The 24,107-nt window shown below is 33.8% G+C and overlaps 2 protein-coding genes across 2 annotated transcripts; both read right to left on the reverse strand.

Annotated features, from left to right (window-relative positions):
- Positions 1-5,882: 5,882 nt before the first annotated feature.
- LOC110420749 (high affinity nitrate transporter 2.4-like) lies at positions 5,883-7,809 on the reverse strand. Its single transcript, XM_021434121.2, is given in 3 exon segments — positions 5,883-6,549; positions 6,633-6,748; positions 6,878-7,809. Coding segments are annotated over 3 exon segments (1,593 nt in total). The 5' UTR covers positions 7,688-7,809.
- Positions 7,810-18,318: 10,509 nt separating this feature from the next.
- LOC110420246 (Heavy metal transport/detoxification superfamily protein) lies at positions 18,319-20,600 on the reverse strand. The gene is made up of 5 exons (XM_089784277.1): positions 20,444-20,600; positions 20,167-20,322; positions 19,655-19,885; positions 19,378-19,456; positions 18,319-19,209 (listed from the first exon to the last, which is right to left on the reverse strand). The coding sequence occupies exons 1-5, from the start codon at positions 20,450-20,452 to the stop codon at positions 18,644-18,646; spliced, it is 1,041 nt and encodes a 346-aa protein (XP_089640403.1). The 5' UTR covers positions 20,453-20,600; the 3' UTR covers positions 18,319-18,643.
- Between the last annotated feature and the right edge of the window lie 3,507 nt (positions 20,601-24,107).

Below are 24,107 nucleotides of genomic sequence, written 5' to 3' on the forward strand. Positions count from 1 at the left end.
TTGACATAACCAACATTTAACCCCTATTAGCAGGGCAAGAGCATAACCATACTAGGAAGCAAAATAGAAACATATATTTTTAGATTACTCAAATTGTATAAAACAGTATATCAACTTTCTCAAGCATATCTCATATACATCAAAAGCATGTTCGTTTCAAACTAAATATTTATGTTTATATTCACGAAAACATATGTTCATACATTATACAAAGTCATATACAAATTTCAAAATAAAAAATCACGCTTTGCATAATCCACATTCTAAATCCAACATATAAACTCATTTACATATACATTTTGCATGTTCAACCCAATTTAATAAATTATTAGACAAAATATTATATATTATGTATAAATTCACATTGAGGCTAATTTTTAAATTGTAAAAACACTAAAGGGATATCAGTCACTTACTTGATTGTCCAGTTCACTATCAAGCAACAACTCAAAAAATCCTCCTAGCAGCCTTAATCAGTAATTCCTTGAATACTTTTTCCTCTTTTCTATCTTTCTTCTTTCCTAGCATTAAGCTCTTCTAACTGTCTAACACGATAACTGTCCTTAATTTCTCTTTTTATGTGATTTAATGTGATATGGTCAGATAAATAAATTGATCTTAACCCATTTATCTTAAACGTGATATATAAAAATTAACACTAATTAAAACTTTTTTACTTAAACACCCCTTTTTTCTATTTTTTTAATTATTAAAACACCCAAGGTTATAACTGTAAATGTATAAAATAATAAAACAACATCTACTTATTTATTTTTATAAAATTATAACTTAATAAATCTAAATATTTTTATAATATATACTTTGTGAGGGGTATTTGTTAGTTAAAATTCTACTACGTAAGTATACGTATCGAATAGACAGTATATTAGCAAGTAGAGTATCGATCCCACAGGGAATTGATCTAAAAGTTTACTAAGTACTAAAATTATCGCAAATTAATCTTATCCAAACAATATCAAAATAATATCAAATCAAACTAAGTTATAGCAGAATTAAATTAAGAAAAATCAAAATAATCAATACTCAAATAAATATCAAATCAAACAAGCCTAGGATTACAATATCCCTTCTTCTTATAATTCGATTGGTTTAAGAATCACCTCATTTGGAGTTTTTTAGAAAGAGATATGGTCAAAATACTGAAACATATACGAATGAAGCTATCACCTTACTTGCACTGATTTTCATCAAATGAGTCTTTTTCATCAATTTCCTACAAAAGTCATAAGAGAAATTAGCAATAACTACTCTTAAAGTAATTTAAAATAAAATAACTTAAAATTTAACTAAAATAACTTAAATTAATCACTTAACAAGTAATCAAACTTAAACTAAAAAAAAAACACCTATAATGCTAAAATTCAAACCTAAAATCTCAAAGATCTAGCTACTTAAGCTTCCAAAATGACTCAAAATAACTCTATATAATAGAGTTATCAGTATTACGTCCTCCCTTCCTTAAAAGTAGTGTAGTCCCTTAAACTTTTATCTTGATCCTAAAAAAGATCGGGATACTTATCTTTGATTTTTTTTTCAAATTCCAAGTCGTTTTTCGTTTTGTGTGATTACTCCACTGAACCTTAACATAAGGAATAGTCTGCCTTCTTAAAACTTGCTATTTCCTATCCATAATATGTCTGAGATGCTTATCATAAGACAAATCTTCTCTAAGTCTCAAAGAAGCTAACTCCATCACATGGTTAGGATTTGGAACATATTTTCTCAATAAAGAAACATGAAACACATTATGTACTCTCGATAAAGCAAGTGGAAGTGCCAGTCTATAAGCCACATCACCAACCCTGTCCAAAATCTCAAATAATCCCACATAACGAGACTAAGTTTTCCTTAAATCCCAAATTGCATTACTTTTTGTAGGTGAAACTCATAGGAAAACATCATCTTCGACCTCAAATTCTAAATTCCTTCTTCTATTATCTACATAACTTTTCTGTCTACTTTGAGTTGTACAAAGATGTACTTTGATTAACTGAACCTTCTCAATAGCTTATTGAGTAAAATCTGGACCCAATAACTTCTTTCATCCACATCATCCTAACAAAAAGATGACATGCATTTCCTATCATACAAATCTTCAAATAGAGCTATTTGGATACTAAACTGATAGCTATTATTACAAGCAAATCCCGCCTATGACAAGTGTCGATCCCAAGAACCTCCAAATTCATGACATAAGCTCTCAACATGTCCTCGAGAATTTGATTAGTTCTCTCAAACTAACCATCTATTTAGGGATGAAAAGTAGTACTAAAATTAAGTCTTTTAGGCCCAAAATTATTTATTCTCATACACATACCAAAATAGAAGTTTGAGTAACCTAATTGCGAATAACAAAACTATCTTACTCCAAAACTTTCAATTAACAGAACAAAATATAAATTTCACAAAATTATAGATTTTGATGGTCTCTTGTAACATGCTATGACCACACTTAACCCCTATGGCATAGGTTAGAAATAAATCCACAATTAACCCAAGTGACACGGGTCAGAAATATATCAAAAGCAACCATTGGCTACACTAAATAGATATCACAAATACCACTATTCTACAACTGGTGCTGCGGTTAGGAGATCAATTTCTAATCACATACTACATGTCGACATGTCCAACATTTAACCTCTATTTGTACGGTCATAGCATAGTCATACTAGGAGACAAAACAGAAACATATATTTTTAGATTACCTAAATTTCATAACATACTATATCAACTTTCTCAAACATATCTCATATACATCAAAGGCATATTTGTTTCAAACTAAATATTTATATTTATATTCACGAAAACATATTTGCATACATTATACAAAGTCATGCAAATTCCAAAATTAGAAATCACGCTTTGCATAACCCATATTTTAAATCCAACATATAAAACTCATATACATATACATTTTGCATGCTCAACCCAATTTTAACAAATCATAGGACAAAATGTCATATATCATGTACAAATTCATATTGAGGCTAATTTTTAGAGTGTGAAAACGCCGAAAAAATATCAGTCACTTACCTAATTGTCAAGTTCACTATCAAGCAACAATTTAGAAAATCCTCTTAGTAGCCTTAATCAGCAATCCCTTGAATACTTTTTCCTTTTCTCTATCTTTCTTCTTCCCTAGTGTTAAGCTCTTTTAATTAATTATCGTTTAAATCTGATGAAATAAACTAACGTTAACTTTTTTGCCTTTTTTTTAAAGCATGGTAATGTAAAACTAGCCTAACCCCTACTATTAGTTTTTTCTTTTTAACATGATAATTGTCCTTAACCTCTCTTTTAATGTGATTTAATGTGATATGGTCAAATAAATGAATTGACCTTAACCTTTTTATCTTAAATGTGATAAACAAAAACTGACACTAATGAAAACTTCTTTATTTACTTAAAATTTTTTCTATTTTCTAATTAGTAAGGCACCCAAGGTTATAACTGTAAATAAATATTAATAATAAAAAAACATCTACTTATTTATTTTTATAAAACTATAACTTAATAAACCTAAATGTTTTTATAATATATACTTCGCGAGGGATATTACAAGTATTAAGCTAGTTTATTAAGACAAAGAGATGGAAACATGACCATTTTGGGGTTAAAGAATTTATCAGTTGTAAAAAAGGTTCTTGTGATAAGAAGAGGAAGCATTGTAAACAAGTAAATGATGTATCAAAGGCAGTAGAGAGGAAGATCGGAGTAATTTTTGAAATATCAAGTGTCATGGCATGTGGAAGAGAACAAAAAAAGAATAAGTAGGCAATGTATAAGAGTGCTAGAAAGAAAAGCTCTAAGTTAGAGTAAGCTAGTTCTGAAAACTGAAAAGTCCCTTTAATGAATTGTGAAAGCTCTATATATAGTGTCAAAAGTGATGGTTACAAGAAAAGGCCTTAATGCATGTAATGAATGATATTTTTAAGGAGAGTTTTAATGTTAGGTAACCGTTACTGGGAGTTAATGTCGAGTAACAGTTAGAAACCCTTTATAAGATTATTAAAGTAATTACGTATAATAAGACTTATTTTCTAGTATAAATTGACAAAGAAGAGCTATACGTGAACAGATACAAGGAAAAAAGTTATACGTAAATAGGTACAAAAAAATAAGATAAAAGAAAGAAACATCTGTACTTCAAGAAAAAATTAAGAGAAAGACTTCTTAACTACATCTACATCTAAATCACCAAATCAAACTCTCTAGAACATTCCAAGATGAAAGTAACTCATAAATTCTACCACTTATTCTAGTTTACTTTCACTATCATTCGTGTGAAATGGTTATTTTATACGAAGTGATTGTTCTACTTGTATTAGTTGTTTCATATGAAAGAGCGCTCCACTTATTTCAATTGTTTCAAGTGAAATAATACTTGTTTCAATTGCTCTACATGAAGTAGTGTTTTACTTATTTTCATTATTCTCAATACAATATTATGCTCTAAATAATTCATTAGATAATAAATATTAATCAAAATCAAATATCTACATTAATAAAAAAGGCTGAAGCCTCTTTAGGATTGTCCATGACTCACAAAGGGCGGAGAAGGTCGAAAAAGATGTAAAAAGGTCTGCGCAAATAGCAAAGAGAAGGACCAGAAAATATAAGGGTCACACGAAAGAGAAGGGTGAAAGGATGAAAGCAACGATGATTTGGAAGAAGAACAAGATTGCTGAATCTAATATTAGCATTGTTGTTCCTTTACCACTCTTTTAGCAAATGGAAGCTTGCTTAAAAGGCAGAAAGATTACCAAGTTCTTGGGGTTTCGAGGATTCCCTTGTTCATGGACCAAAGCATCAATTCTTGAAGAAATCATTCCGAAGGTTCTCAAGGCTTCTTTGAAAAAAAAAAAACAAAGTAACCAATCCATACTCCGTATTTGGCGAATCTTTCAAATCAAAAATGAATTGCTATTTCTTTTTTGTTGGCAAATCAGTTTCAGAGGACTCAAACTGCAACCATTAATACGCAAAAGGAAAATTGTAATGATTAATATGCAGCTAGGAAGTCCTAAATAGTGGACTCTTCTCCAATCTTCACCATGAATATTCTAGTCCAGACAATGTTTTTGCAAAGAAACCAATCTATAAGTGACATGCACTGTTCCTTTGTTCTAACTTTAGCTGTCATAACTCCTTCAGTTATTTATCTGTTAACAGTTCAATTAATCGAATCCTACACACAGCATTAATCAGGAGGTATTAATATTAGCTTTTGGTTTATGAGTGATCTGGGGAACTCTATTCACAATAGCAGCTCAACTTGTAGTGAAAAACAAAAGCATGATTTTTGCTTGCAATTGGAAGTTCTTTGGCTTATAGATTTAAAATGCCCTGATATATATATCAGATCATCTTTGGTCTTGAATGATTTGCATTTGTTTGAAAAATACACATCAAAAGCAATATATTGCATCCCATTCAATTTGGCACTTGGTAAATTGATTAAATAGGATCTTATTCTCTATAATCAACTGAATTCAGGCCCAACCCAGGACTGAAGATCCTGCTTCGTCATCCGTTCATCTTCTAAGACAACGAAATTTATTGGAATTTGGCCAATGACAAAAGGAAAAGCCTAGTGTTCATTTGTTGGGCAAACTATGCCGTTTCGGCTGGGGATGCATGGACTATTCACCAAACCGCTTAGTCAAACTGACGGTTTTAAAGCCCAACTCAAATTGCTTGAACCAATTTCCTTTTGGGAACCATAATTTAATATTTCCCCCTTTAGTTATTCATTTTCAAACACCTTGCTCCTGAAACTCACACAAGCTGGATCTATGTTATAGTTCAAGAATCAAACCCTCACTAGAAACACAATAATTTTCATTGCCTGGTGATTTCTACACATCTCTTGGAGTTTAAGTTGGAGGTTTTGGTGCAGAACTAATCCGTCGGCCCCTCTCAGACCTACTATTCTCAGCAAACTTGAGGCTTCCATGGTGCAACCCTTTCTCTTTTTCCTCTTCATTCCACTCTGATCCATAATAGTGCTCTTCACTGCATTTCTCACCATGCTTTGAAGCAGGGAAGAACATGCTCCCCCATTGAGGGAAATGCACGAGTGTTACAGGTAAAGTACATGCCACAATCATGATCCCCATATGAAAAATCCCAGTTGCGGTTGAGTACTTTGAGCTCGTAAAGAACAACAATTGAGTTAAACCAGACCCGAAGTTGCCACCAGCACCAGTTAGGCCTGAGATGACACCAAGCGATCGACGAGAAATGAATGGAATAACCCCAAAAGTAGCGCCACAAGCTGCTTGTGCACCAATGGAGAAGAGGATCATGGAGAAGATGGAGAGGGAAAGGGAGTTTGCTCGGCCAAGGCAGATGCAAAATATGCCTCCTAGTGTTTGCAAGATGTACAAGTTCCAAAGACGGCCACGCATGCCGAATCGACGTGCAGCTATATCAGACAAGAAACCTCCCATGGGACGAGCGAAAATGTTTGCCATACCAAAGGTGGCAGCTATGGTGCCGGCTGTATGGAGCTTGAGATTGAACCTAAAGGAAACCAGAAGCCGATATTAATTTTCACTCTCGTCCTCCAACTTAAAGAGAATTTTATGGCAAGGAGAAGATTCAACCTGTCAAAGAAATATTCAGCAATGAAATTATCTGTTGTTAATTCTACACCTAAAGACATTCCATAGAGAAGAGCAAAGGTCCATGTTCTGTAATTAGTGATGGCATACCATATCACCTGACCAAAGAAAAGCAATCTATATCAACAACCGTATTGCCTAGGTTTTAAACCCATTTTCAATTCCTAATACCAAGCCCAAAAGCCTAGAAAAATTGCAAATTAAAATGTGATAGCATATATACTTGCCTTGGAGAACTTGTCCTTTGGAACATCTCCTTTCTTCTGCAAAGTACCAAGGTTCCCATCAGGCAAATCTTGGCCTAAGGTCAAGACCAATATTCCCATAATCACATGCAACCATCCTGGTATAAAAAATGCAATCCTCCAAGCAGTAAATGGAGTTGCACCAGCTTGCTTGATTAACACAAAAATGAGTGGCATAAGAAGCTGAGTAGCACCACCCCCCATATTTCCCCATCCAGCTGCAGTCCCATTGACGAGTCCAATGATTTTTCCATTAAACATAGTGCTCATCCAATATTGGCAAGACACAAATGTTGCAAGGGAGAAACCGATCATGAATCTTACAGCTACGTACCCTCCAGCAGACGAAACAAATGACATGCAAAACACGGTTGGGGCTGACAACATGATAAGGAAAGCACAACCATAACGCGGGCCTAATAGGTCACATACTGCACCCATTACAAGCCTAGAAAAGATGCTGCCAGAAACAGAAGCTATTCCAGCATTGCCGATGTCGTTTTTTGTGAGGTTTAGGTTGTCTCGGATGACAGGAACAAGAGGAGCTGCTGCAAAAGTTGAGATGAAGCAAGTGAAGAAAGAGAGCCAAGAGAGATGAAATGTGACCATGTGGGGTTTGGCAAATGACAGAAGGTTGAAGACTTTGGCTTTGTGCTCAGAATCGACAGGGAGAGCAAATTTTGCAGTAGGGTCTGTTGGGATTGTGGGGGAGGTGACTGAGAAAGCAAATGCTTGTTCTTTTGCTGAAACTCCATGCATGGAGCTACCTGGCTCGTTCTCTGTTTCAGTCATAGCTTCGGCCTTCTAAGTTCTCTCCAAAACAATAAAAGGGAAGATAATTAACTTAAATTCTTATAGTATTGAAGGTTGCAGGATTAAATTTGTAGTATTGATTGCTGTCATTGGTGTCTACATAAAGCTACATTTCATTTTTAAAACAAATTATTGGATGTTCCGACGGCTGATGTTGAAGCTAACTCCAGTTGTGAGTCGCATTGCATAAACCAAAAGCTAAATTTGTTCCATTGAGACAAAGACTATTGGTTTATGTCTTCTTTACTTAAAGTTGTAACGTTTTCTTAGGAAATTGATATTTGGGGAAGGTATCAACCATTACGGGACAAACAAAAAGGAAAAAAACAAAATCTGTTTTAAACTGATTACAACTTGTGAATGCCTTTTCACCAGGTATATTTCCTCTAATTGGTCTGCCTACCTAATCAAAACATGAACATGATTCTCTCATAGTGTCTTTGCATGCCTGCTGGCAGACAGAGACAAGAACTGATTTTTTAAAACATAAACTCACCCTTTTGCATCTTCTAAGAGGTTTTTTTTTCAAGGGGATTTGTTTATAATTCCTAGCAATGTGGAAGAAGGGGAGGGAAATCTCGAGACTGAGATGCGTGTATTACCATTGTTGGCTAAGCCTAATTTGTTTGTACTCTTTTATCGTTTTTCCCTTGGTTAAGCAACGCCCCGCCACGTCCCCCATTTTCATCACCAAACCTCTCCTTTGATCGGCCATGGTCACTGAACCAACTCCAAATAAGACAGCCAGAGAAAGTTGACACTGACTCGAACTTTCCTTCATCTGTTTGTTTTGTTTATATGTCTAATGGATATGATAGCAGCATTTGGCGAATCTTTCAAAGCAAAAATAAATTGTTTTTCCTTTTGGTTGCAAATCAGTTTCAGAGGACTCAAACTGCAACCATTGATACAAAAAGGAAAATTTGTCATCATTAATATGCAGAGAGGATGTCTTAAACAGTGGACTCTTCTCCAATCTTCACCATGAATATTCTAGTCCAGATAATGTTTTTGCAAAGAAACCAATCTAATAAGTGACATGCACTGCTTCTTCGTTCTAATTTCAACTGTCATAACTCCTTCAGTTGTTTATCTGTTAACAGTTCAATAAATCTAATCCTACAAACAGCATTAACCAGGAAATTTTAATATTAGCTTTGGGTTTATGAGTGACCTGGGAAAAGAAAGCCATGATTCTTGCTTGCAATTGGAAGTTCTTTGGCTCGTAGATTTAAAACGCGCTGCTATATCAGATCATCCCTGGTCTTGAATGATTTGCATTTGTTTGAAAAACACACGCCAAAAGCAATAAATTGCATCCCATTCCAAAGACAATCTCAACATTTTTCTTGTCTTCTGCCAAGGACATGGCAAATACACCAGGTTAGTGTTAAACCACCATACAACCTGGTCTCTGTTAGTCTGGCACTGTGGTCATCTGGAGGCCTTCAAACACTCATTGGATCTGATTTTTAGGGACTGAAAGCGATATTTCATGGACCCAGATCATCTCCACTCTTGTCCTCCCGCAGTCCTGCTTAACATGGCAGATCGACAAGGCCCAACATCAAACCACCAAAGAACTTGGGCTGAGTTAGTTTGGAGCCCAGGGCATCTGAAGGCTTAGATTGACTCTTTAAATCTGGTTCTTATGGGCTCAAAAAGAGATATTTATCAACCCAATTTGGATTGCGGCCGCCGCCTGGCGGCTGCTATGCCGTGGGCTGCCAAATGTCAAAGCTTTTGGTTGTTTTCTATCTCCTTTTTCCTTATTTTGGGGCCAAAAGTTAATAATGGAGTAAAGCTTATCCACAATCTTCGAGAAAGTCAAAACTAGAATCATACAAACGCTCGTGTTTCCTCCATCTAGAATCACATATTCAAAGCTTTGATTGAAGATTCAAATGCTCACTTTTATCAGGAGTTGAATATTTGCCAATAGGTTAGACTAACTAGAAACGAATTGGGACTGCACGTGGGCTGTCAATACAATCAAACACTATTAAACGTTTTCTTCAAGAACCCACGTTGAAAAAAGTGAAAAATATATATTAGAAAAGAAATGGAATTGAACAAAGAATTTTTATGTTTCCGGGTCTGGTTTGAACAAGAATTCAAGGGAAGAAACCATGGACTATAAGCTTTAAATACATGGACTAAATCAACATTTGTTGGAGAAAATTTTCCTGTTCTTCTGGTATTTAGACCTACTAACAACCTTTGTAGTTAAATAATAATTATCTAACCTTGATTTGTACTAAATTAATCTACCATAATTGATCTATTAATCAACAAGCATCATCAATGAAGTAAGCTTACTTTTTCCTTCATAAGTAAAGCAAATATTATAGACTCTAACATCTGACTGCCGCTCTTTTTTCTTATTTTAGACTATATTTTTAAAATGATTAACAAATTTATTTAACTTAACATTACTTTACATATCACACATTAAGAAAAAAAATTAAATAGACATTGAATTTATAAATAAAAATCTTTCTCAACTTGATAGATATATCTTTTAAGTTGAAAATATGAGTTTTTGATAAATAATAACAAAATTTATCAAATTCTTTATTGATACGAAACTATTTATAAAAGATATTAAAATTGAAATAAATTTAGATCAAAATGAATCTTTATCTATTATAAGTGAAAAAGCCTGTGCAACAAGGATGATGCACAATTAACTATGATCATTTGATAGATATGCTTTTTGAATAGGAAATGCACAGACATGGCACTGTACTTTGACGGATTAAATAAAGAAGATAGACAGAAGAGAATGAGGAAGACTGAAACTATACATTTCTCTTCATTGATTTGGTAGGGAAAAAGAATAAGTGGTTGAAACAAAACATAGAGAAATATTCTTCTTTTCACACGTTTATGAGATTTCATGCAATCTTTCACCATGGTCATGTACGTAGAAGTATTTAATGTCATGTAGATTTCATTGTGGTCGGGGTTAGAACACTGGAACATGAAACAGAAATGTTACTTTTGAGTTGTCAAAATCTAGACAAGGTATAAAATAGAAAAGACATTGCACCTGCCGCAGAAATGCATCAATTAAAGAAACAAAACTTCTTGCCCTTTGGCTGTCAATTGTGGAATTTGAAATTGAAGAAAATTTAGGAAAAATAAAGAGAAAATGGGTAGGAGGAAAGGAAGGGGCACTCACTTTTTGGCGTGCAATTTCAAACTCCAACAAGGCGCCATGTGTAACTGACGTGGAATGGGACCCAAAGTCCCATTCATGTCTGGTGCCTGACTCCGCACTTGCTCATTTCAGTATTCATCCAAACAGAGTCAAATCCATGACCTTCTCTTCCCCCCAAGTCCAAACCCCTTTCAAACCCCACATCATGCATCATCGCATGCCATGCGAAACATGCATGGATGGAGAGCATAACCATCACCACCACCACCATCATCATCATCATCATCAACATCTATTTCTATAAAGTGAAGGGGTGCAACCATTTTTCTTTGAGGGTCATAGTCGGAGCTGAGTCAGAAAATTAGGATCTTATTCATGACTCACCTTCCTCCTCTTCCTCCTGTCCTAATTTGTCTTTAATGTTTTTTGTTTGCCATGCTGACAGACTAATCCATTTTATTAGTTTTGTTTTTCTATTAAAAATCATTATCTTCTTCTTGTTATTGCAAAATTAGGTTCTCCAAAAATCATTATAAAAAATATTATAATCTTTTAGGAATAGTAGTCAGTCCATAATGTCACGCTTGAGGAAGCCACCAATCAAAATCCGATAATTCTACAATTTTACCAACAAATTAATCTCTTTTACTAGGCACATGCAAATTATCCTTTTAGTGCATTTTCGGTATAAAATTTTGATTCAAGTCCCGAATCAAAAGTAAATTCCCATTCTAACTTCCTACGTTGACAACACCATGACCTAATGTGGCTAGACAAGTAATTGAATAACCCAATTCACATAATCTAAGCCCTAACTCCACAATTAGATATAATCATTGCTCAATTTGCTATTTATATCACTATTATATATCCTTTTTTGTATTTTTATTGAGAAGGAATGTGGGGAATCTTTGAGTTGATCCTTTGGGAATCTTGAAATTGCACGATTTGTATGCGCTCCCCTTAATCGGATGCATGACACCCTTTGACTTCCATTGTTAATTAATGTAGAGCTCAATTTCATCTACTACTCTCCTTTTACACCAAAAAATCCCTTGAGGAAACTGTAATAGTTCCAATTCTCTTTAATTAAAATGACTGGTGACATGGGATTTCACCAAGACTTAGATCACATGTTTTACTCTTTTTTTTTCCCACCGAAGTTGACATGATTTAATATATATTTCTCAAAAGATTAAATTAATCATTGTTCATTTCATCATAAGTTTTGTTCACTTCTTTTTAATTATTATGAAAAACATTTAAGATGGTTATCTGTCACACATGGGTGGCAAAGTCCTTCTCTGTCGGTGCAATCAAATTAATCAAGATACTGCTTTACTGTAGGTTTACCTCAGATGGTGTGCTGATAAAAACTAGATTAACTGATTGTTAATCTGTCACCTATATGTAATTATTTAAATAATCAAAATCGTTTGTTTAGGGCCAGCATGGTTAATGCATCTATCAGCTTCCTGCTTTTTAGAAGCTTCCTTTAATTAACTTATTTTTTCAAAAAGCTGCGGCTTGATTAGAATACAAGTTAATGTAATTAAGATCAATTAATTAATTAATGTTGCAAGATAGTCAATAGATCAGCAAGCACACCAAGGAAGATTATGGTGGGTTTTGTGTGGTTGTATTAGCCTAATAGCACTTGATTAAAATACCCACAGTAATGAATTTACATTTGAAAATGACCAGTAGGCGGAATCTCGATGCTGTTCAATCATTTTTAATATTGGATTTTTATATTGGAAGTTGGAAGTTGAAGAAGTTATTGCTTTTTGCCTTCTGAAAGCAGTAAAGTATTCACACCTTTGTACAAATACAAGTTAGGAGGAAATATATTTGACTGTATTTACAAACGTTCGTGCCATAGAAGTTTTCTTCAAGATTCTGGATTGAAGGGTATACAACAAACATTTAATTACTCTAAGAAATTGATGTAAGTAATAACCTTACTTAAGTTATATCCATCATTTTTTTCCTAAGCATAATTAACCATTCCTTTATTAGATTCATCATCATGTTTTCTCACATTCTTTCCTTCCTTTATTAGGGAGCATAGTTTCATTGTAAAAAAATTAAATATATTAGGGAGAATATTATTAGAATATTCTATAAATAGAGAGGTTGACATGCAATCTGTAAACCAAGCCATGACACGTACAACTCAACGTCCAGTCCTCGTAGATGTATATTGGAATCGTATATCATTATCCATTAAGGACTCTAATGGAGTCTAGCTATAGATAACATATATAATTGAATTAATAAAAAGGCTCTAAAAATAGAGTTGGAAACCTCATCAGATAGCTGCTGCATGCTCCCATTGTGGCAAGGAAAACAACAAGCTTTAATATTATCATCACTTTCTTTTTTCTTTTATTTAGAATATAAATATTATTACTACTTATTAAGCTCCCTTGTTGGGTCGACAGACCCCCATGATCCCCTCTGGTTTTCACCTTAAACAAGGATGGATGGTGGATTCCTTGCCCTCCTCGAGTTCTGACTGGCTAACAAGCATCAGTTGTCGTTCATGTTTACTCTCACAATGTTTTCTCAGCTATTATTAGTTGTAAAGTTGGTTAATTACTTAGATAGCAATTACCTCTGTATTTCACTTTTTCCAGAAGTAATAGAATCAGTCTTCTTCTCGTGGAAGCTTATGATTCCTTGCTTTTTAAAATGTAATATGTTAGGTCACACAGTACGAGCTAGGCCAATTGAGTAATCAGCTATCTGGCCTGCTTAATCCGTCATTCAACAGCATTTCTCCTATGTATTTTGTTGTTTCTTTCTTCACTAATACATAATGTTTCCTACTCTTATATAAAAAAATATTATAAATATAAACATAAGTAATATCAGTACAAAGTCTAGTTTGGTAGTAAGAACTGGCAATGAAAACATATAAAAATATTTTAGAAATGCTTTCGGTTTGATCTCCATAAGCAAACAAACAGTATATATAAAGATATCAAGCTCGAGCTTGGCTGATGGGGGTGGTGGTGTAAGGATTCAAAATTTGTAAAAAAATAAAAAAAGGTTGATTGTCGTGGAGAATATTAAAGAAATAAAATCTGTGAGTGTAGTTAGGTAGCTTTGTGAGTGAAACCATCTCTGCTAATATAATCCTACCAGAAGCAATATATAGTGTCTTGATTTGTCTGGCTTCTTGAATCCATAGGTGCTCCTCTCCTTATCTCAGAGTCATGAACCATGACATAAAGGCTTACGTAGCTCCCACTTGGAAGTTGCTGGAGTTTGGTTTCGTCGTCGTCGTAATTCCCATGGGACCTAGGGGTCCATTCTCGATGCTATTTGTGATCATCGCCAGCAAGAAAACATGTTTCTCAAAATACAGAAGCGCGTATATTCCTTTACAACATATATATTACAGTGACTGATGGCTCCGATTGTTTTTGTTCCTCTTTTTCCCCCATGTAAATCAAGTCCTTTTCCTAGTCATGTATCAATTATGCTAAAGTCAAGAAGAGAATATATCCACATAACTTTTTCTTTCTTGGACATACTATCTTGAAATGAGATAAATTTTGACTTTTGTGCATTGGAAAAGGTAGATTCTTGTGAATTTTGATATATATCTGTCATGTCCTACGAAATTAAATGCAAATTGCTAGTTAACTGTTAAGTTTGTGACATTCTTGGCAGAGGGTCGCTCTCATCACTCTTTAAGAAGCCACAGGCCATGAATATGCAGGATGGCATTTGGAAGTGAGTAAGGGAAGTTTCCTGGAAAGGTCCTTAGCTACAATTTGCCTGCTTTGATTGATTTCTACTGCTAGTACTGCTGTATCACATGCATAATATGGATCTTTCAACATTACAAAACTTAAAAAGCCAAATCTGTAAAGAAAATACAATATTCTTTTGCTTAATTAGGAAAGGTATCTAAATAATCCATTCTTTTTCTTTTCTGTTGTATGGGCTAATTATGTCTAAGAGTTAATTAATTAACTAGTCTTTTTTAATCTGTTCGGGCGCTGCCAGAAGCATGCAAAGTTTAATCTGTGAAAGATTAGTGCTACCACCAAACTTGTCCTTAAAATATTCAGCACTCATCTCTGGATGAGAAGAAAAAGGTCTGGCAACGTAAATTGAAGCCGCCATCAACCTCTAATATAACATTAAAAAATTTGTTTTGCCTTTAATTTGATTTGCTTTCTTGAAAAGTAAATCAGCTTATTTGAGCTAATTAATTAAGGATAAGGTACTACCCTTTTTTTAATCTTTCCACTATAAAAGAATATATATATATATATATATGACTTAAATTTTATTAGACGAAAAATGGTCTAACCCAAAATAAAAAATATAAAAGTTTAAGCTTCATTATTCACATTTTTATTAATTAGGTTTTAAATCTATCAATAATTTAGCATATTTTAATATGAAATTTACTTTAGTATATGGTAGTTTTAATTTAATGAAAGCCTTATCACCCCATCAAAATCAATCATTTTATTCTTAAAATGCATATTGGATGATGCAAGCAAGGCGTGAGTTTCTTATCCTCTAAATGATTGGCTACTTTTTTGTCCCATTTTTCAACAAAAAACAGTTCAAAACATTTACGCAAAAAAATAAGTCATCCGCTGAGAACATGTACAAAGAACTCTGGCGGTCATTGTTGTTCACTGATGGGTTCATATTATAATCAATCCAAAAATCAGCATTAATTGTCTGCTTCTCTTTGTGTTCCCGTTGCTGCTAGGCAAAGGAAAGGTAGGAGGAGGGTTTATTTTCTTCTGCAATTATAATACTATATATTCATTTCGTGAGATCTCATCGTCTTTTAGTTAAAGGCCTCTTTCATGGTTTAGCTTTTGGCCTTTTGCAAAGCTAGCTAATTGCATGCTCCCACTGCCACCCTCTTTTCGCTAGCTTTCAAAACTGTCAATTAAACCCATTTGCATTTGTCAAATGATTGCTCCAATGGGATTGAATCCAGATTACCTTTCATGCAACGATTTTATTAGAAGATTAAGGAGGATAGGTACTGTTTCAGCTATATATGCGTGCTTGTGGCACAAGGAGTTGGGTAGAGTCTACCTCAGCTAGAGGTAGATATAGGATTAGCCTTTCTTTTCCTCGGCCTTTTCAGCCATTCATTAATTATGTCACTTAATATAAGGATTAATATCGAAGAAAATTGGGGTCATGGCATATGCTTGAATTGCCCTCTAGAACAAACACAAAAAACCTAATGAGTTGGCCAACAACACAGGAAAAATTGCTTGTATGTTAATTTGTATGTATAAATTGGATGTCTTGTATATTACCTACTTAACTACTTACTACTTAATTCCATTCACAATTCTAGTCACAGTTACGTAATGATATATTAATGTTTGATATGATATTTTGATACGTAATTTTTATGTACATACATTTGTTGTGCATGAACTTTTTTTAATTATTTTTTTTGAAAGAATAATATTATTAGAATACTTGAATAGTTGGTGATCGAGTTTTTGATTATTTGTAATAAAACCAATAAAGTACAAATAATATAGTTATAATTGATGCATTTGTTTAATTGTGTATATGCATAATAATTAAGTTACAAACTTATAAATTAATATAGACCTTTATTACATAATGCAAACGTAAGTATAAATCTCTAAAATTTCTTCCAGAAAAGAAATGATGTCGGCAAGGTTTTTGAAATGTTAATATGGTTTAAGTTTCTGGTTAATGATAATAATGATGCCTATGAATATGATGATGAAGAGGATGACTCTGAAGCGGTTCCTTCCATTTGTTAAAGACTCGAATTAATTTTCTAATCAACCCAAAAGGTTAAAAAAGAGAGAGACTAATTGATCAAAGCTCTACCCCTTTTCAAAAAGAGTCTGATGTTCACGATCAAATCTTTTTCCTATTTGAAATCATTCCTAAAGTTATCATCATGAAGGGAAAGACAAAAAGAGATTGGGTACTTGTCTAATTTTAATCGAGAATTATTGGCTTTTAGTGTGTGAGATGATGATCGAAATTTGAAACCAAACGTGACATAAAAAAGGAGGAAAATGGGGATAGAAAGAGTAAAAACAAAAATAATGATCAGTTCCTACTTGACATAGTTAAAAATATCTTTATTTGTAAATTTTAAATTTATATATTTTATTTTTTGTTAATTTAAAATTTATAAAAAAAAATCACTTTAGTTCCAGTTTACCTCAATTATGATATTTTTTTATAAAAAATCCCATATAGTGAAAATTAATTAAAATTTTATATCAATTATCATGAGTCTATATATATTTTTAACTCTAAAAATATATATTATGATTTTATTTTCATGAACTTAAAGTTTATTTTCTTGATATTTATTCCTTTGATCCATGATGATGCTTCATTAATCTAAATTATTGATTTCGTTTTCACATAATCAGGATCAATTTTCACTTAAATTAAACAAAAATCAATGATGTGGGCATTGGTCGGTCTATCTACTTATTTAGTTGAAAGCTTGGAAGAACGTTGCAATAATATTATAAACGTGACCCTGACAGTAAGTGAGTGGCCACAAAAGCCTTTTAAAACGGGAATTGCTTAAGTAGCCTCTATTGCCATGAAAAGGTACTGCAGCAGCAGCAGCTTTTCGTGGCCTTTTCGCAGAGATTAAACGTGCAATTTGCATCTGATATTATTCTGATAGCGTAGCTGTTTGCAGTGTATAAAGGTCATTACGACTGCAATTATTTTAACCAAATCAATACAATCAATTTGACCAAATGCATCTCCTCAGCTAATTAATTAAGCAAAACGACGCTTCCGGAACATTCTCTTTTAAATTCTACAAATCAATTTATGGCTTTCTCTCTTGACGAAATGATTTCCTGAATTGGATTGTTTTCTACCTTTCTTCTGCTTCGTTCTTTAGGTCCTACCGTCCATCGAAGCCTGCCTCAGGACTATACACCATTCAATCTTGCCCTTGATTTCTTTTATTACTCCAATACCGATGAACAAAAAGACAAATCAACTTCATTGAAATAGTAATTTTAATAATTTCATTTATTGATTTTTATTGATGATAATGATGTCAAAGTTGGATAAAAACAAGAAGAAAATCAAATCAAATAAAGCCAATTCGATCGATTATATCGAATGCCAAGAGCTACTGCACAAAAACCAACTTCGTAGCAGTCAGTAACTCCATTCATCAGCAGCCCTTTTCCAATCACAATCACCAGAACCAACAAAAAAATGATACAAAAAAGAGTGCATTTCACCAGTCCCCATTAACAATTTATAAAATAAAACCAGGCATTGGCCATGCCACTAACAAATGAGACCAAATTTCAAACAAGATTAAAATAAATCAACAACCGCACCACGTGGCATCCGCCAATGCCACTGACTACTCCATCATCACCTTTTTTTTTCAATATTTATCGAAGATAAAAAATTAAAGATACATTTTTTATATTAAAGATATTATTACATAGGTGAAATTTAACACAAAATTTTTAAAGAAAAGAAACAACAAACGACCATCGAACAACTAACCGGCTCTAGAGAAGCCGGCTCTGGCCGGTTCATCCCTACAGCATCTAGCCTAGTCGATAATTCCAAAATTCTACGATTTCCGTTTATATCATCATTTTGAGTTCTCTATTTACGTTTCTCTCCTAGAAATTTCTGTTATTTACATTTATGCCCTTCTTTTAGCTCTGCCGTCATCATCAACATTAGTTCTTTCTCATCCACTTGAGATTTCCCAGGTTCCCCTCTCACATGATCGAGCACGCGTTAGGATTCTCGTCACTGAACATCTGGGGCGCGTAGTGATGCCGCGGGTCCATCATGTACGCTTGGTTCGCGTACCCAGGATGCATATAGCCTTGATTCACATAACCCTGATTCACGTATCCGTACTCGTGAGGGTGATTCTGATATCCCTCAACCGCGTAAGTCGGACCGTACATGTGTCCATCAGACCAGTACATTGGCTGTGGAGGATATGGATATCCATGATACTCCATCTTGCTCACCTCCATCTTCGCTTCACCACCGCCACCACCTTCTTTCTTCTCACCGCCTTCCTTCTTCTCTCCGCCGCCTTCCTTCTTCTCTCCGCCGCCTTCCTTCTTCTCGCCGCCGGCGGCAGCTTCTTTTCCTTTGTCTTTGTTCTCACCTCCGGCGTCTTTTTTCTCACCGCCGTCGTCTTTCTTAGGGGGAACCACGTCGACGCTTCGTTTCAACTTCTCCTTGAGATAAGGAACCAGGTCTTTCACGTCCATTGTGCCTTTTACGGTTACTAAATCCTTTGCTCCATCCACGATCACTGATTGAACTCCTGTTATAAATTCAAAATAAAACCATATCAAGATTAGCACTTAATTAATTAATTAAAAGTGTGCCTTTACTTATCTCCAACTCCACCTGTGATTAATTAAACAAGATTACATCATCCCACGCTATTAATTTAATCTTAATTCAAATACATCATAATCAATTAACTTACCATCGAACTTCTTGATGATTTTCCGAATTTTGTGAATGCAACCGTCACAATGTGTTCTAATCTTTAAAACCACCGTACTCTGTACCAAAAAATTTAATCACAATTAATTATACAAAACTGAAACTAATCAAAACTCAATTAAACCAAACTCCTCGTTCGTTAATTAATTTGAACACGTCACCGGACTTTTAAACTTCCGATATGAACAACTCGACGCCCCAGATTCCTCGCATGTCTAACATGCGCACGTTAGAACAGATTTTAAAAAAGGAATTACCTCTTTAGGCGGTTTTTTCTCTTCTTTCTTCTCTTCAGGTTTCTTCTCAGCGTCGGGTTTTTTATCACCACCACCACCGGCCGCTGGGGGGGCATCTTTCTTAGGCTGAGGAGAGATAAGGTCGACTTTCTTCTTGGTTTTCTCAGCCAATTTGTCTCTGACTTTGGCAGGGTCCACTTTGCCAATCACCGTTAGTTTGTTGGCTCCACTATCCGCCTTCACATCTTCCACACTTCAACCACCAACAACAACAATCCGTGTTAGGTAAACTTCCAGTTAGGTTTCCACTTGCGCCAATGTTTAACGTTAAAAGAGCTTTGTTCTTTTTCTTAAAAAAAAAAAAACAGGTTGAAAAAGTAGCACCGAAGTCCAATCCTTATCCAATTCCCCGATTATTACGGGGGAAATTGACGAACAATTCAAAAAGGACCTACTAAAACCGATTTTTCTATCCAATTTTGACGAATTCAAAACTTAATTGAGATTATTTAATCAATTAACTAAAATTAATTACCTTCATAATGCTTAATCGCGCGTTTGATCTTCTTGGCACATCCTTCACAATGCATATCAATCTTGTAAACGGCGGTAACTTTGCCGTCATCTTTCTTAGCCCCGGCATCGGCGGCGGGCTTCTTCTCGGCTTCAGGTATAGCTCCCTCTTTTTGCTGGAAAAAAAAGAATAGAACAATTTAAGCAAAAAACCAAAAAAAAAAAAGAAAACTAAAACTTTTGAAGAATTGAGGGAACAGACTAGGGAGCATGTCTAGAAAGGAGCTGCTAACTAACCTCACCCATTGTTTGACCGAAGTTTTAAGTATTTTTGGATGTTTTTGTTTGGGGGTTTGAGAGGATTAGTGAAGAGCTGTTTGAAGAGAAGAATTGGAGGCAAGGGAACGAATATATAGAGATGAGAGACGGTTGGTGGTATGTATGATGATGTATGTTATGAATGTGGTGATAATGATGATGATGATGATGGCGATTTGGTGTTGGGTTTGGTACATATAAATGCTGAGGTCAGGAAGGGTGTGCTATTGTTTGTATTTTTGGAAAAAAGAAAATATCTTTTTCCCGTTTTAACGTCGTCTTGGACTGATGGCTGTGGAGAAACGACGGCTCCGTGACCAATCATAATCCCTCTTTTGACTGGGTTAAGACCGTGACATGAAATGACAAGACTACCCCGATCGGTGCCATATTGAAATTCATTTGTGATTGGGCAATTTTGTAATTTTGGATCATGCACATAACTTTTAGGAACGGGACTGGACTGGGTGGTTTGAAAGTCTTAGGACGTGTTACCAGGTCCGTAATTGAAGTGAACCGACAGTAATCAAGAGCAGGTTATGGGCAACTGTGTTTTTTAATTAATTTTTTAAGTGTATTAACTAACCCCAACAAATTAGTCTGTGTTTGACCATAATAGTGTATGTTATTCTGTTATAGAATGTAAATGTGTATTTATGTAATGTATATGTATATATACAATTGTTTATACTAATAACCTATGTGTATATATGCGTTTAATAGGTTTAGAAATAAGGTGAGAAATCCTTTTCAGGGTCCAGCTTCGTGTTCTTCCAGAGAAATCATGATTTTCGTTTGTTTTTATATGGTATAGGGTGGAACAACTTAGGCTCAATCTATTAAAATAATTATTCAAATTATTTAATTGAAATTATTATGCAATAGTATTATTATTTAGGCAGACTATTGCATATATATTTTGGAACATTAAGTGTGCGAGGTTAGTTACTTTAGGCCTAGAATGCACCTGAGGTCAAATCATCTATTGTAAGGTGATGAAAGCAAACAAATTCCAATGGTAAAAATTTGTCTGTCAAACAAGGGGGCTTTACATTACGCAACGAAACAGGCTTTAACGTCAACATCATGGTGCCCGTGCAGAATGGCATAGCTAGTTTTAACAAAAAAACACAGCCTTGCGCAAGCATGGACGCAATTTTCAATTATTACAACTTTTCATCGAGAAAACGCAATTCACTTTTCCAACCTTTGAACATTTAGATGCGACAAAAATCTATTAATCTGCTGAGGAGGCGTTTCGGAAGGCTTAAAGGAGGGAAAGAATAGGAGATGTGAAACTCTGACAAATGGCAGGAAAGATGAATGTTCTGACTTTGCGAGAAATGCTGACAAATTCAATGATGTAAGCAACCACAACGCCCACCAACGGGGAGGAACTGGCGAAGGCCCAATTGGCCAAGGTCCTAGGGGGGAAGTGGGGGAAAACAAGAGAGACGTTCGCACTTAATTTTTGAATGTGACACTGACAGCCCTTCGTCTTCGTCCCTCCTCTCTCTCGATGTTGTCCTCGTGGGGACCTGGAGGCAGCCACAATCTATAACATAAATAAAAAGAAGATCCAAAGCTGGATCCACAATTAGCAACGTTATGATTTTATTAGGTTATTATGTGATGAGTTGTGAAAATAATGAAAAGAAAATTATTGTGGATCTTTAGCTTTTTCAAAATGACTAATTAAATTTATGTAGTCAAATATTGAAATAAAGATAATAATTGAAATAAAAAATAATTAAAAAATAAAAAAAAATTCAATGGTGTAAGCTTGAAGTCATAGATAAATTTTACTACTCTCAAAGAATAACTTGTCATAAGCTCACATCTCCCTGCACCGCTTATCTAATCTGCGCTTTGAAATAGCTTTTGATTTTTATTTATTTGGCTTGAGGGGTGGTGTCTCCTGTACTATTGTCCATCATTGCTTTTGTGTTTTGATGTTACACTCTTCCTGTAACCTCTTTTTGCCTTCAAGATCTTTCTTTCCTTTCTTTCAACTTGCATTATTTTTTACCTATTCTTGAAGATGTTGTTATTGTTGTTGATCAGTCCATACTTTTTTCAATGTTTGAAATTTGGATGACTCAAATACATAATTTCATTTCTAAAGTTATATTTTTATTAAAATTAATTTTTTATTTAAAAAATTAAAAATTTTTACTTTTTGAGCATAAAAATCATACATCAACTATTTTATCATATATTTGAATGTGTACAAAATTCATATTAAATTATAACCATTCTGAACTATTGCGATATGTATTTTTGTATTCGTATGCAATGCACGGGTACATTTCTAATAATCTTTAATTTAGGAGAAAAGCCAAGACCAAAGGTCCCCCACCCACGGTTTCCGTGGTGGAATTTGTTACAATAGCCAAGAACAGCAAGAAACTTCCTTTGAGGTATCCTCGTGATGTGAAGTAATGTATCGCGTGGACTGTGAACATTCTCGGACCAGTAAAATGGAGTGGAAAAATCAATTTGGAAAATATCAACAAAAATCCCAATGTGCAACATGCTTGCTTTTGTTTCGATGAATCAGACCACTGTTTAGTGTTAAAGCTCACTCATGAATCATTATTTATGAGCCTAGATCTCACTTTCATAATTAGACTTGTCAATAAGGACAGATTATTCTTGCCTAAGATTTTATATATAATAATAATAATAATAATAATAATAATAATAATAATAATCAATTATTATTGTATGCCTAAGAACGGAAAAATACCTGTACAATTGGCAAAAGATTATCACAAAATTAATTTTTATGAATAATTTAATAATTTTTTTAAATATTATACTTTAAAAAATTATCAAAACGAGTATTTAAAAGAAGTTGAGGCACAACCTCCCCTATAAATGCCCACAATTGATATCCATCCACTTGTTAAGTGAGAAAGAAAACCTAATAGCACAAATAAAATGCGATCCGCATTCAATTCAATGGTTCCGTCCTATAATTGAGACAAGTGCATGTAGTAATTACTCTCAATTATTAAAACCCACTTGAGATTTGTTTTGACTATAGGCTTTGTACAAGTTTGAATTTTATCATATTTATTGCAAAACTAACTCTAATACCCATCAGAAAGTAACACACATTAAATGCTTTCACGTTTAGGGATGAAAATCGACCAAATTTAAAAGAGGATCGAATTGATCAAAGATCAAGTTGATTCGGTTAGTTTGATTTTGGACAAAAAATATTAAAATTTTGTTATTTTTATTTTTATTTTATAAATTATAGTATTAAAATTTATAAACTTTATCTATAATTATAAATATACAACAAATATAAATATAAAAAAACATAATATTTATCCTTTCACTCACATAATTATGTCTTTTCACATAAGTTATCAAATTAACATTCAAGAGTTTTAGCCAAGTCCTAAATTCAAGATTTAGCGAAACAAAGATAATAAAATTACATCCACAAAATAAAATAAGACAATCAACCATTGCACATCATCAACTTAGTAATAAAAAAAATATATTTTATATAAATTTAAAAATATATAAAATATTTTATATATTAATGTATATATAATATTAGTTTAATTTTTTGATTGATTTGGTTTAAAAATTTTAAGACTGAAAATTAATCAAATATATCAATTGA

This window comes from Theobroma umbraticum, unplaced genomic scaffold (genome assembly GCF_002168275.2).
Source record: "Theobroma umbraticum cultivar Fairchild unplaced genomic scaffold, ASM216827v3 scaffold_86.0, whole genome shotgun sequence".
Taxonomy (NCBI): Eukaryota; Viridiplantae; Streptophyta; class Magnoliopsida; order Malvales; family Malvaceae; genus Theobroma; species Theobroma umbraticum.